This window comes from Scomber japonicus, chromosome 22, assembly GCF_027409825.1.
Source record: "Scomber japonicus isolate fScoJap1 chromosome 22, fScoJap1.pri, whole genome shotgun sequence".
Lineage (NCBI taxonomy): Eukaryota > Metazoa > Chordata > Actinopteri > Scombriformes > Scombridae > Scomber > Scomber japonicus.
In genome coordinates, this window is record NC_070599.1 from 24,078,312 (window position 1) to 24,092,445 (window position 14,134).

The window sequence follows — 14,134 nt, forward strand, 5'->3', positions numbered from 1 at the left end:
AAGTGTCATTTGAATATTCCAACACTGTGTGTTTGCTTAACTTTACTCAGCCTTCCCTCAATGGGAGACACCAGAGTGTCATCACTGTAGTCCTGGTTGGACAGGAATGGATAAGGTATAACTGACTCCTGTAATGTGCAGAAGTGTGAGGTGTGATCTTTGTCACTTAAATGTAAACATAGAGATACCTACGCATCATTTTTGGCACAGTAGTGTATGGGAGTGGTTACTTAGGAAGGGCTTCAGGATACATGGCAGGATCTATGTGAGTTCATTATATTCCCTCAAGGTGAATCTCTGCTGAGGTAAGACACATAATATTCTTTAATTTATTTGACGTTTGAGGTTTCAGTTCATAGACATGAAAACTAAACGTGACTGATAACATTTCCATATTTTTTAATGCGTTTACTTGCTTTAACTTGCAGCAGAAACCCTGACTCCTTAGGTTATAAGTGATCACATTTACCACAAATTGTTTTATAACAAAACAAATTATTGCATCAAAAGATGTGTGTGTGAAAGAAATGATTGTGAACATGTAAGCAAAACACACACACATTAACTCTGCCCTAAATGCATCATGGCAGCACTCTTTCAGATTAAAGTAAGCAACCTGGAACCTGAGACTTTGATTTGGAATTTGACTGTTAACTACATTTGTTTACACTTGGCAAATATTCAGCATCCACTATGGGTCAGAAAGAGAAATGTTATTTACATGCTGTTCTGTAACCAGCTGCTGTCAGGTTTTCTAACCTCACCTGAGACTCTGCCAGTGGCTTGCCCAATTCACTCATATCAGGGATTGCTACTGCTCAAACATATGACCACATACAAGTTATAAACACATACTGTATTGTTCTTGCCCTTATTTCCTCCTATAAATTCAAAAGAATGCAGATTTCCATGAAGTGAAAGCTGTCCCATCTTGCTCACTGCCGTACACAGTGATATAAACATAGAATACAGCTAGGTGCCTGTCTGCCAAAAAAAGTAGTCTGAATTTGTGTTGGATTTTCTTTTCGTACTCTTCTCAAAAACTACAGGAGTAGTTGTTTAAAAAGTAACAGATTCCCTTTTTGAAAACGTAACTAAAAGCTGAGTACTTGAATTGCAGAACTAATGCATTAGGTTATTTGTTACATTAAAAAGGTCAGGTTTTTGCAAGTAATCACTAACATAAATACAGCTAAACAAGTTTGTGTCATTTCAGGCATAAGTGAAGACTGATCATCAGTCATGAAGTTCAGAGCTTGTAGAGAAATGATGGTCAGCTTTTGCTGTCCGAAGTATGCTGCCATCTTCGTTTTCCTGGCTGTGTTTGTCTTTATCTTCGTACTTTTTAACACGGACGTCCTGGAGGTAAGAATTTGATCTTGAGTGGGTTTTTTCCACAAGTCCTAAAACTAGATAGAGGGAACGCAATTAAACAAATGAGAGAATAAAACTAATTTCTTTATATTATTAATGAGGAAAATTATCCAATCTAACATATTCAAGTAAATATGTGAATTGATTTCAGTCACTTGTGTGATGTATTGTGTTGTAATACAGAATTTGTTCATCACTAAACAAAACACTTCTCATTCAACCTGAAAAGTGTGACAGTTTTTGGCTCAATGATGTGTTTTTACTGGAAAACAATGGCACAGGAATAATATACATATGCCAGACCTGGACTACTGAGACAATACTTGTCTTGGTGTGATCAACTAATTCAGGAAACATACAGTTTTCCATCAGAATAACTTGTAAGAACACTTCAGTTGTGTTAGATCTTAACATCATAATCATATTCTAACATTGTCCTCATTTGAAAATTCATTAAGAATGATTTAGCAAAGGAAGGAAAATTCCTCTCCAATAAATAGCCCACCTTGATGTCATTAACATGTAAACTGAAAAGAAACATTTAAATTATTGTTACAGTTGTTACTGAAATGGACTTGAAGGATATTCTGACTGTAGTTCTACGAATCATCACATCACTGTCTTGACCTTCTGCCAGTTTCAGCATAAAGGAAGCCCCACCGTTCCTGTCCCAAGACGTCACTTCACCCACCGCTTCTGCAGCTTTGAGCCGCTGTCCCCTGAGGATGCTCTGGAGGAACGCCTCCTATTAGACTCCATTGCGTGGCCCGAAACTCCATCCTTGCCAGCTCCTCTTTCCCTGGAGCAGACCACTGATCCTGCCCACAGCAGGTTCACTGTTCTCCCAGAGAGGGGTGGACAACAGTGGTACGTAGGGGATCAGCTGGAAGTTATGATCAAAATGTACGACTTCCGGGGACGTCCCAAGAAGTCTGGGGGAGACGTCTTATTTGCCAGTCTGCACAACCGAGCACTTGGTGCAGGTGTGGCTGGGAAAGTGTTGGATCATCTCAATGGCTCCTACTCGGCTGTATTTTCTTTACTCTGGGAGGGAAGCGCACAGGTTGAGGTAACTATGTTGAATCTAATTGTTTCAATCTTCTAACTGACAGTTAGCTAAGGCCCACCTTCATCTTCGTGTGCCTACAGTTCAGGGAAGTTTTATAATTAATTAAGAAAATGCTTCAATGACACACAGGCAAGACTTTTTAGGTGTGTCCTCATCACAAAATTGCAGTGGATCATTTGCTGATTAGGACTTCTATATGTCAGCTTGATGTTGTGCCATACTCTGGACCAACTAATATGAATCTACTTGATATGAATCTTCCTCTCTGTTGAGCTGCCTGTTCCACCAGTATAGACTGACATCTAGTGGCACATGCTGTGCACTACAATACATCACCCCTATACAGAATCACCTTATTACTTTAATAGAAAGAGGAGTGTCTTTCTATTTGATGGTATATAATATTTATATAACATAAAATAATCAAACCAAGATAATTAAACTACTTAAAGAAATATCATTGGGAGGTTTTGCTCTGCCAGCATCTCGTAGTGGACTTCTTATAATTATTATAATGGACTTATATTTTTATATTGTCAAGTCAATTTCATGTGTATATCTCATTGTCACAAATTACAAATTTTCCTTAAATACTGGGCAATACTACATCCTCTGTTGTCAATTCAAACAAGGAAGCAAAACTTGAAAAATGGATGAAACATGAATGTAATGCTGAGTTACAACTGTTAGTGGTAAGGTCAAATTTCCAGATTATGTTAGAACAGACAAACACACTAATTCATCCCCAACACTTTTGATCTTTGTGTTTTTGTATTTGGAGAGGCTTCAAAAAGAGAACACCCTCCTTTAAATATTGTAGTATTGCTCTCACTACAACCCCATGCATACTACTACACAATGTGGAGAAATTCAAAGATTAACAGATCTGCTGTATCTATACAGTTTCTAAACTATGATTGTATGATCGCTGCTTTGTGGAGGGGTTCAGTGAAACATAAGTTCTCCAGACATGAATATCTGGAGATCAATCTGGTTTGAACCTGAAACAAAATGTGCAACTTTTAGTACTGTTCACTTTATTTGTCGTTATTACTATAACAGTTTCGATTGAACTCAAACTGGTTCTCTGTCCTTTCAGGTGACACTGGTTCACCCCAGTGAGGCTGTCACAGTGCTGAAAAGGCTAAACAGAGAACAGCCGGATAGGATTCGTTTCCACAGTGTCTTCCGCTCAGGCTCAGTCTCTGAAACTACCATCTGTAATGTCTGCCTGCGTCCGACAGCGCAGCCACAGTGTAACTTCACTGACCTCACTACAGGTGAGCCCTGGTTTTGCTACAAGCCAAAGAACCTGAGCTGTGATACCAGGATCACCAACTACAACGATGGGTATAAAGGGAAACTCAAGGCTAATGAGGTGAAGCTCTTTAAAAGGTGAGTGAGCTAAAGATGTGACTGTCTCCTAATAGAAACATGAAGTGTTACTTGTGTATCTCTTTGGTGAAACATTGTGAAACTAGAGGCTGTAAAAATTGAACCTAGAAATGTTTATAGTCTAAGATAATAAAATAAGTTGATGAGCAGAGTTCACTGGAGATGCTGAAGTAGATTCTTATGGATGAGGAAGATGCAGGAGACGATGACTCTCAGTTCAGGTCCTTTAATAACAGCACTGTGTCAATGTCATCATGCACATGCTATTAGAGGAAACTGACACTGAACTATGCTATGCATGTGTGTCTACAACATGTGCGATATCACTCACGAGCCACTTGGTTTCATAATACACCTGATAGTATTATAATCTACCTAAAGGAAAACATACATACATAACCCATCCAGAGTTTTTACGCACTCTGTATTGCAGTGGCGTAGATCATGAATTCATCAACAGCTGACTCAAAGTCTAAAGAAATGTCCTCCTTTTTTGTGTCTTATGCTGTTAGTGTGGTAATGTGTGTAAGATGTCTTTTGTGCGTCCCTCTCTTCAGGGGTATTAATGTCAAAGTCTCCATTCGAGCTTCAGGATCTTCCAGTGTCACCGTGTTGCCAAAAAATAAAGGTAATGCACCATTGTTTCTTCTACCACCATACATCCTGTATTCTTTATATTAATCATTTGAAATTGAATGTTCTACAGATTATTAGAATGAAACCAGTTTCAGGCCATTTTTTGAACCGTGATGGAGCGCAGAGTACTAGACTATAACTGTTAGCTGTTAGTAGTACATCCTGTTATTATGGAATGAAGGTAAGTCATAAATGGTTTCACTGCTTCTCAGATCAACCGGAGGTGAAGAGCAATATTGTGCAGTCTGGACCTGTTGGCTATTACTACAAGGATGTGTGGCAGTCAGTAAGTGGCCCCACAGTCCGCCAGTTCAACAGTCCTTCTGCTATCAACCAATGTCTGAAAGGCAAGATGGTCCACCTGTATGGAGACTCTACCATCAGGCAGTGGTTTGAATATCTCAACAAAGCACTACCAGGTAGTAATGAACAGAAATCTCTTGCAAAGCGAAGCTTTGATTTTGTTGATACTGCACTCACCAATTCTTTCCTTCTGTAATACTTGTAGATCTCAAGCAGTTTAACCTGCACAGTTCAAACAAAGTCGGACCTTTCATGGCCTTAAACTATGCAGACAACATTTTGGTGACGTACCAATTCCATGGTCCTCCTGTCCGTTCTTTCAGCATCCCAGCTATCGAACTGCACTACATTGCCAATGAAATAGACCGTTTAGTTGGCGGCGCTAACACCGTTGTAGTTTTAGGCATCTGGGCACACTTCAGCACTTTCCCCACTGAGCTCTACATCCGACGGCTGCAGAACATCCGCAGGGCAGTGGTGCGGCTGTTGAACAGGGCTCCAGACACTCTGGTTATAATCCGGACTGGAAACCCCAAAACTTTGACGCCTTCTGTTGTACTGTTCAACAGCGACTGGTATTCGCTGCAGCGTGACAAGGTGCTCAGGGCCATGTTCAAAGGGCTGAATGTTCACCTGGTAGATGCCTGGGAGATGGTCTTGGCCCACAGCCTGCCACATAACCTCCATCCACAACCTCCCATTATTAAGCATATGATCAACGTGGTCTTGTCCTACATATGCCCTCAAAAGAGCAGCTAGATGTGTGTTTGTGGTCAGTGTAGTTTATCACAGTTACCTTTATGTTAAATTATTATGATGGTTGCTGGAAACAGTTTGGGGTAAGAGATTATATATATGTATATATATGCATATACATATATATGGCAACGAGCTGCTCTGGTAACAAGTTATATATATAAATATGTATATATATATATTTTGTTTTGGGTTTTTTTTGTGATGATAAACATTTTTGTATATGCATATGTAATTTTTGATCTGTATTTATAACAAAATTCAAAAATCAGCATTCAAACATGTTGCTATAATGTGTTCTCATGGACCAAAAAATAATGATTGTAAATGGTTTTTTTCATGAATAAATTGAAGCTTTAATAAACTTTTTAATAAATCACCAACTATTCTGAGTAATTTTTTAAGAAGAAAAAGTCAACATTTTCTGATTCCAGCAGCAGAAATGTGAATATTTTTCTGGTGTTTTTATTCTTCTTTGATTGCACTGGAGAGACTCTTCAATGACAAACTCCTTCATCCAAAGTGTGTGAAGGAGCGATATCGCAGGTCCTTCCTCCCTGCAGCTGTCAGACTGTAAAACCAGCACTGCTCCCAGTGAAACCAGCACTGCTCCCAGTAAACTTCACACACCCCTTATTTGCAAGCAAGGTATTTTGTTGTTCTCCATTCTTATTATTATCTTGTGTAACAGGTTAATATTTTGTTTATCTGGGCATGACTTCTTTTATTTGCTTTAACTTTGCGCCCTCCTGTGGCCAGTGGTGGTAAATATAATGACCAAAAAATAATTTTGTCCCTGTTGCTATTGATGACCACAGGTGTGGTATGTACTTAAACTCTGTGATTTAATCAGATATTAATCTATGAAACTGCCTTTATAGAAATTTAAGTTCATGCTATGTTATTTGAGTTGCCTTTGTATTGTTATTTCTGTCTTTAGTTTTCATTTCCATGAACTAATTTTTTCCAGTTTTCTAAACAAATTACAACATTCAACAACAATAACATTAGAAAACAACAATCTTGTGCAAAGGGTCTTTAAAAATGCAACCTATAATATTCAATATCTATCTATCTATCTATCTATCTATCTATCTATCTATCTATCTATCTATCTATCTATCTATCTATCTATCTATCTATCTATCTATCTATCTATCTATCTATCTATCTATCTATCTATCTATCTATCTATCTATCTATCTATCTATCTATCTATCTATCTATCTATCTATCTATCTATCTATCTATCTATCTATCTATCTATCTATCTATCTATCTATCTATCTATCTATCTATCTATCTATCTATCTATCTATCTATCTATCTATCTATCTATCTATCTATCTATCTATCTATCTATCTATCTATCTATCTATCTATCTATCTATCTATCTATCTATCTATCTATCTATCTATCTATCTATCTATCTATCTATCTATCTATCTATCTATCTATCTATCTATCTATCGTCACACATCTTTTGTTTGAGAAGCAAATGTCATGTGAACTTTACTCAGCCTTCCCTCAATGGGAGACAACAGAGTGTCATCACTGTAGTCCTGGTTGGACAGGAATGGATAAGGTATAACTGACTCCTGTAATGTGCAGAAGTGTGAGGTGTGATCTTTGTCACTGAAATGTAAACATACAGAGATACCTATGCATCATTTTTGGCACAGTAGTGTATGGGAGTGGTTAATTAGAAAGGGCTTCAGGATACTTTGCAGGATCTATGTGAGTTCATTATATTCCCTCAAGGTGAATCTCTGCTGAGGTAAGACACATAATATTCTTTAATTTATTTGACGTTTGAAGTTTCAGTTCATAGACATGAAAACTAAACGTGACTGATAACATTTCCATATTTTTTAATGAGTTTACTTGCTTTAACTTGCAGCAGAAACCCTGACTCCTTAGGTTATAAGTGATCACATTTACCACAAATTGTTTTATAACAAAACAAATTATTGCATCAAAAGATGTGTGTGTGAAAGAAATGATTGTGAACATGTAAGCAAAACACACACACATTAACTCTGCCCTAAATGCATCATGGCAGCACTCTTTCAGATTAAAGTAAGCAACCTGGAACCTGAGACTCAGACTTAGAATTTGACTGTTAACTATATTTGTTAACACTTGGCAAATATTCAGCATCCACTATGGGTCATAAAGAGAAATGTTATTTACAGCCTCCCAACCAGGCTTTTGAATAAGTTGAATTAGTGATTTTGGTGTTGCTGACACATCCTGATTCACACATCATCTCTGCTGTTAAGATAAATTAAGTGTAAAATTAGCCCAAAACTGCATCCTTTACTAATGATAGAGTACTGTTGAGTTACCGAAAATGGCTGTTGTTTTAGTCCAGACCTCCTTTAAGTATAATGACTCTACGATCATCACACAGCCAACTTTGTAAATCTTTACACGAACAGCAGGAATAACAGACACAATGTCCCATTTACAGTTCTTTATTGTACTAAAGTGGCTTCTCACTTTAGTGCAATTCTCAATTTTGATTTGTAATTGAGTGGCTCTGTATCAGTCTCTATCAAATGATTGTTAATCAAGTCAAACTGGTTATAACTCAACAACATGGAAATTTGCCACCACTGCATAGGCCTATGCAAATACGTAGGTTTAGTTTTAACTTTAGTTGAAACTTTTTTTTTGTTTGTTTACTTTTCTCAATATACATTTGTTCACTTACCTGAGACCAGACTACTATCATGATTTTTCACAAATTTTACATTTACTTATTGACTATAAATCTGTGCTGAACGTGCTGTTCTGTAACCAGCTGCTCTCAGGTTTTCTAACCTCACCTGAGACTCTGCCAGTGGCTTGCCCAATTCACTCATATCAGGGATTGTTACTGCTCAAACATATGACCACATACAAGTTATAAACACATACTGTATTGTTCTTTGCCTTATTTCCTCCTATAAATTCAAAAGAATGCACATTTTTTCCATAAAGTGACAGCTGTCCCATCTTGCTTGCTGCTGTGCACAGTGATATAACCATAGAACACAGCTTGGTGCCTGTCTGCCAAAAAAGTAGTTTGAATTTGTGTTGGATTTTCTTTTCAAACTCTTCTCAAAAAGGTACAGGAGTAGTTGTTTAAAAAGTAACAGATTCCCTTTTTGAAAACGTAACTAAACAACTGAGTGCTCAAATTGCGGATTATTATTATTGTTTGTTACGTTAAAAAGGTCAGGTTCTTACAAGTAATCACTAAGATAAATACAGCTAAACAAGATGTCAACTAACACTGTTTGTGTCATTTCAGGCATAAGTGAAGACTGATCATCAGTCATGAAGTTCAGAGCTTGTAGAGAAACGATGGTCAGCTTTTACTGTCCGAAGTATGCCGCCATCTTCGTTTTCCTGGCTGTGTTTGTCTTCTTCTTCGTACTTTTTAACACAGACTTCCTGGAGGTAAGAATTTGATCTTGAGTGGGTTTTTCCACAAGTCCTAAAACTAGATAGAGGGAACGCAATTAAACAAATGAGAGAATAAAACTAATTTCTTTATATAATTAATTTATTCATTGAGGAAAATTATCCAATCTAACATATTCAAGTGAATATGTGAATTGATTTCAGTCACTTGTGTGATGTGTTATGCTGGAATACAGTATTTGTTCATCGCTAAACAAAACACTTCTCATTCAACCTGAAAAGTGTGACAGTTTTTAGCTTACTGATGTGTTTTTACTTGTTTCTGGGAAACAATGGAGCTCTATGGCACAGGAATAATATACATATGCCAGACCTGGACTATGAAGACAGCACTTGTTAGAATGATCAACTAATTCAGGAAACATACAGTTTTCCATCAGAATAACTTGTAAGAACACTTCGGTTGTATTAGATCTTAACATCATAATCATATTGTAACATTGTAACATTTGAAAATTCATTAAGAATGATTTAGCAAAGGAAGGAAAATTCCTCTCCAATAAATAGCCCACCTTGATTTCATTAACATGTAAACTGAAAAGAAACATTTAAATTATTGTTACAGTTGTTACTGAAATGGACTTGAAGGATATTCTGACTGTAGTTCTACTAACTTTTTTATGTTGCAGTTATCATCGAGTCTTTGATCAACTTCTCATCAACTCCTACAAATATTCAGTTGATTTTCTTATTAGCAGAAAAATCTTCCATTTTGTTTCATTTAGTAGCTTTATGTTTGTCGATTCTTTTTTATGTCTTCGTCACATCACTCTCTTGACCTCCTGCCAGTTTCAGCATAAAGGAAGCCTCACCGTTCCTGTCCCAAGATGTCACCTCACCCACCGCCTCTGCAGCTTCGAGCCGCTGTCCCCTGAGGATGCTCTGGAGGAACGTTTCCTATTAGACTCCATTGCTTGGCCCGAAACTCCATCCTTGCCAGCTTCTCTTTCCCTGGAGCAGACCACTGATCCTGCCCACAGCAGGTTCACTGTTCTCCCAGAGAGGGGTGGACAAGAGTGGCACGTAGGGGATCAGCTGGAAGTTATGATCAAAATGTACGACTTCCGGGGACGTCCCAAGAAGTCTGGGGGAGACGTTTTACTTGCCAGTCTGCACAACCGAGCACTTGGTGCAGGTGTGGCTGGGAGAGTGTTGGATCATCTCAATGGCTCCTACTCGGCTGTATTTTCTTTACTCTGGGAGGGAAGCGCACAGGTTGAGGTAACTATGTTAAATCTAATTGTTTCTGACAGTTAGCTAAGCCCCATTTTCCAATATCTCATTTTACATGGCATGCAGTTTGGAATAATAACAGGTGCAGATTTACCACTCAAAATACTTTGTCATTTTAAAAACAGAGAGTCCTTCATTTAATACAAATAATATGTCCAAGAGTAATCAACACCTCCAATATATTAAGAAATCTATTTCTTCCATCGATTGGCAACTCCTTTTTCTGACAGCATAAACCAGCTAATATAATACAGTGATGAGAAACACACAAACAACAAACCTATTTCCAAGACTCATGGAGAAGGAAAAATATCCAAAGAGGTCAAAACTCCAGCAACATTTGTATTATATACAACAACTTTCTTGTTAGTCCAAGATGTTTCAGCTTGTGGCCTGTGACCGAAACAGTAAGTATAAGAAAGTTCTACATAATACAAGTGATACTGGAGTTTTGACTTCATTGTTTAACAAAAGGAGAACAAGAGAAAGGGCGCTTTCATTGCCAACACATGTTCAGGCACATGCTATAAGCAGTCTCAATAATACAGGCAAGACTTTTTAGGTGTGTCTGCATGACAAAAGTGGATCATTTGCTGATTAGGATTTCTATATGTCAGCTTGATGTTGTGCCATACTCTGGACCAACTAATATGAATCTTCTTGATATGAATCTTCTTGATGTGAATCTACTTCTCAGTTGAGCTGCCTGTTCCACCAGTATAGACTGACATCTAGTGGCACATGCTGTGCACTACAATACATCACCCCAATACAGAATCACCTTATTACTTTAATAGAAAGAGGAGTGTCTTTATATTTGATGGTATATAATATTTATATAACATAAAATAATCAAACCAAGATAATTAAACTACTTAAAGAAATATCATTGGGAGGTTTTTCTCAGCCAGCTTCTCGTAGTGGACTTTTATAATGTCAAGTCAATTTAATGTGTATATCTCATTGTCACAAATTACACATTTTCCTTAAATACTGAGCAATACTACACCCTATGTTGTCAATTCAAACAAGGAAACAAGACTTGAAAAAATGGATGAAACATGAATGTAATGCTGAGTTACAACTGTTAGTGGTAGGGTCAAATTTCCAGATTACGTTAGAGCAGACAAACACACTAATTCATCCCCAACGCTTTTGATCTTTGTGTTTTTGTATTTGGAGAGGCTTCAAAAAGAGAACACCCTCCTTTAAATATTGTAGTATTGCTCTCACTACAACCCCATGCATACTACTACACAATGTGGAGAAATTCAAAGATTAACAGATCTGCTGTATCTATACAGTTTCTAAACTATGATTGGATGATCGCTGCTTTGTGCAGGGGTTCAGTGAAACATAAGTTCTCCAGACATGAATTCTGGAGATCAATCTGGTTTGAACCTAAACCAAAATGTGCAACTTTAAGTAGTGTTCACTTTATTTGTCGTTATTACTATAACAGTTTCAAGTAATAGGATTGAACTCTGGTTCTCTGTCCTTTCAGGTGACACTGGTTCACCCCAGTGAGGCTGTCACAGTGCTGAAAAGGCTAAACAGAGAACAGCCGGATAGAATTCGTTTCCAGAGTGTCTTCCGCTCAGGCTCAATCTCTGAAACTACCACCTGTAATGTCTGCCTGCGTCCGACCACGCAGCCACAGTGTAACTTCACTGACCTCACTACAGGTGAGCCCTGGTTTTGCTACAAGCCAAAGAACCTGAGCTGTGATACCAGGATCACCAACTACAACGGTGGGTATAAAGGGAAACTCAAGGCTGATGAGGAGAAGCTCTTTAAAAGGTGAGTGAGCAGAAAGATGTGACTAGCTTCTAATAGAAACATAAAGTGTTACTTGTGTACATTGGTGAAACATTGTGAAACTAGAGGCTGTAAAAATTGAACCTAGAGATGTTTATAGTCTAAAATAATACAATACGTTGATGGGCAGAGTTCACTGGAGATGCTGAAGTAGATTCTTATGGATGAGGAAGATGCAGGAGACGATGATTCTCAGTTCAGGTCCTTTTATAACAGGACTGTGTCGATGTCATCATGCACATGCTATTAGAGGAAACTGACACTGAACTATGCTAGTAAACATCTTATATAGAGAACATAGGTGTGTTTTGTAATACACCTGATAGTATTATAATCTACCTAAAGGAAAACATACAGAAGTCACAGTGTTTATTATCATCCTAGCTGGACATCAGACTTTCTGATGCTGCTCATACTAACATGTTGACTTCAATCAGTGAAGAGTTTTCCAGTGGGAGCAACTCCTGATTCCAGAGGTGTTGTTACCCACTCTGTATTCCAGTGGCATAGATCATGAATTCATCAACAGCTGACTCAAACTCTAAAGAAATTTCCTCCTTTTTTGTGTATTATGCTGTTAGTTTGGTAATGTGTGTAAGATGTCTTTCATGTATCCTTCTCTTCAGTGGTATTAACATGAAAGTCTCAATTCGAGCTTCAGGATCTTCCAGTGTCACCGTGTTGCCAAAAAATAAAGGTAATGCACCATTGTTTCTTCTACCACCATACACCCTGTATTCTTATTCTTAATCATTTAAAATTGAATGTTCTACAGATTATTAGAATGAAACCAGTTTCAGGCCATTTTTTGAACAGTGATGGAGTGCAGAGTACTAGACTATAACTGTTAGCTGTTAGTAGTACATCCTGTTATTATGGAATGAAGGTAAGTCATAAATGGTTTTACTGCTTCTCAGATCAACCGGAGGTGAAGAGCAATATTGTGCAGTCTGGACCTGTTGGCTATTACTACAAGGATGTGTGGCAGTCAATAAGTGGCCCCACAGTCCGCCAGTTCAACACTCCTTCTGTTATCAACCAATGTCTGAAAGGCAAGATGGTCCACCTGTATGGAGACTCTACCGTCAGGCAGTGGTTTGAATATCTCAACCAAGCACTACCAGGTAGTAATGAACAGAAATCTCTTGCAAAGCTTTGATTGTGTTCATACTGCACTCACCAATTCTTTCCTTGTGTAATACTTGTAGATCTCAAGCAGTTTGACCTGCAGAGTTCAAACAATGTCGGACCTTTCATGGCCTTAAACTATGCAGACAACATTTTGGTGACGTACCAATTCCATGGTCCTCCTGTCCGTTCTTTCAGCGTCCCAGCTATTGAACTGCACTACATTGCCAATGAACTAGAACGTTTAGTTGGCGGCGCTAACACCGTTGTGGTTTTTGGCGTCTGGGCACACTTCAGCACTTTCCCCACTGAGCTCTACATCCGACGGCTGCAGAACATCCGCAGGGCAGTGGTGCGGCTGTTGAACAGGTCTCCAGACACTCTGGTTATAATCCGGACTGGAAACCCCAAAACTGTGACGCCTTTTGTTGCACTGTTCAACAGCGACTGGTATTCGCTGCAGCGTGACAAAGTGCTCAGGGCCATGTTCAAAGGGCTGAATGTTCACCTGGTAGATGCCTGGGAGATGGTCTTGGCCCACCACCTGCCACATAACCTCCATCCACAACCTCCCATTATTAAGAATATGATCAACGTCATCTTGTCCCACATATGTCCTCAAAAGAGCAGCTAGATGTGTGTTTGTGATCAGTGTAGTTTATCACAGTTACCTTTATGTTAAATGATTATGATGGTTGGTGGAAAGAGTTTGGGGTAAAAGATCTAATATATATATTTGGGGTTTTTTGTTTGTCCTTTTTTGTTTTTGTTTTGTGTGCTGATAAACATTTTTGTATAAGCAAATGTACATTTTCACCTGTCGGGGAGACTGGGGACAGTTGCAACAGGGGACGGTTGCAACAAGTCTTATTTCTCCAATCAGAAGCATGCCAGAGTGATGACACTTACACTGCACATGCTCAGTTAGACCCTCTGCCCACCAAGAAGAG

The 14,134-nt window shown here is 38.3% G+C and overlaps 2 protein-coding genes across 2 annotated transcripts; both read left to right on the forward strand.

Moving 5' to 3' along the window:
• Nucleotides 1-1,269: 1,269 nt before the first annotated feature.
• Nucleotides 1,270-5,536, forward strand: LOC128383577 (NXPE family member 3-like). The gene is made up of 6 exons (XM_053343178.1): nt 1,270-1,365; nt 2,012-2,443; nt 3,543-3,838; nt 4,396-4,466; nt 4,687-4,893; nt 4,983-5,536. Exons 1-6 carry the CDS (start codon nt 1,270-1,272, stop codon nt 5,534-5,536), a joined length of 1,656 nt encoding a protein of 551 aa, XP_053199153.1.
• Nucleotides 5,537-8,885: 3,349 nt separating this feature from the next.
• Nucleotides 8,886-13,818, forward strand: LOC128383579 (NXPE family member 3-like). Its single transcript, XM_053343179.1, has 6 exons — nt 8,886-8,981; nt 9,795-10,226; nt 11,743-12,038; nt 12,683-12,753; nt 12,974-13,180; nt 13,265-13,818. The coding sequence occupies exons 1-6, from the start codon at nt 8,886-8,888 to the stop codon at nt 13,816-13,818; spliced, it is 1,656 nt and encodes a 551-aa protein (XP_053199154.1).
• The last annotated feature ends 316 nt before the right edge of the window (nt 13,819-14,134 follow it).

Bases quoted from the DNA above. Each gene is read 5' to 3' on its own strand.
- LOC128383577 (XM_053343178.1), top strand. From the start codon at position 1,270: ATGGTCAGCTTTTGCTGTCCGAAGTATGCTGCCATCTTCGTTTTCCTG. The intron at 3,839-4,395 runs GTGAGTGAGCTA...CCCTCTCTTCAG, and splicing joins GAGGTGAAGCTCTTTAAAAG to GGGTATTAATGTCAAAGTCT. The intron at 4,894-4,982 runs GTAGTAATGAAC...TAATACTTGTAG, and splicing joins TCTCAACAAAGCACTACCAG to ATCTCAAGCAGTTTAACCTG.
- LOC128383579 (XM_053343179.1), top strand. From the start codon at position 8,886: ATGGTCAGCTTTTACTGTCCGAAGTATGCCGCCATCTTCGTTTTCCTG. The intron at 8,982-9,794 runs GTAAGAATTTGA...ACCTCCTGCCAG, and splicing joins TTAACACAGACTTCCTGGAG to TTTCAGCATAAAGGAAGCCT. The intron at 10,227-11,742 runs GTAACTATGTTA...CTGTCCTTTCAG, and splicing joins AGGGAAGCGCACAGGTTGAG to GTGACACTGGTTCACCCCAG.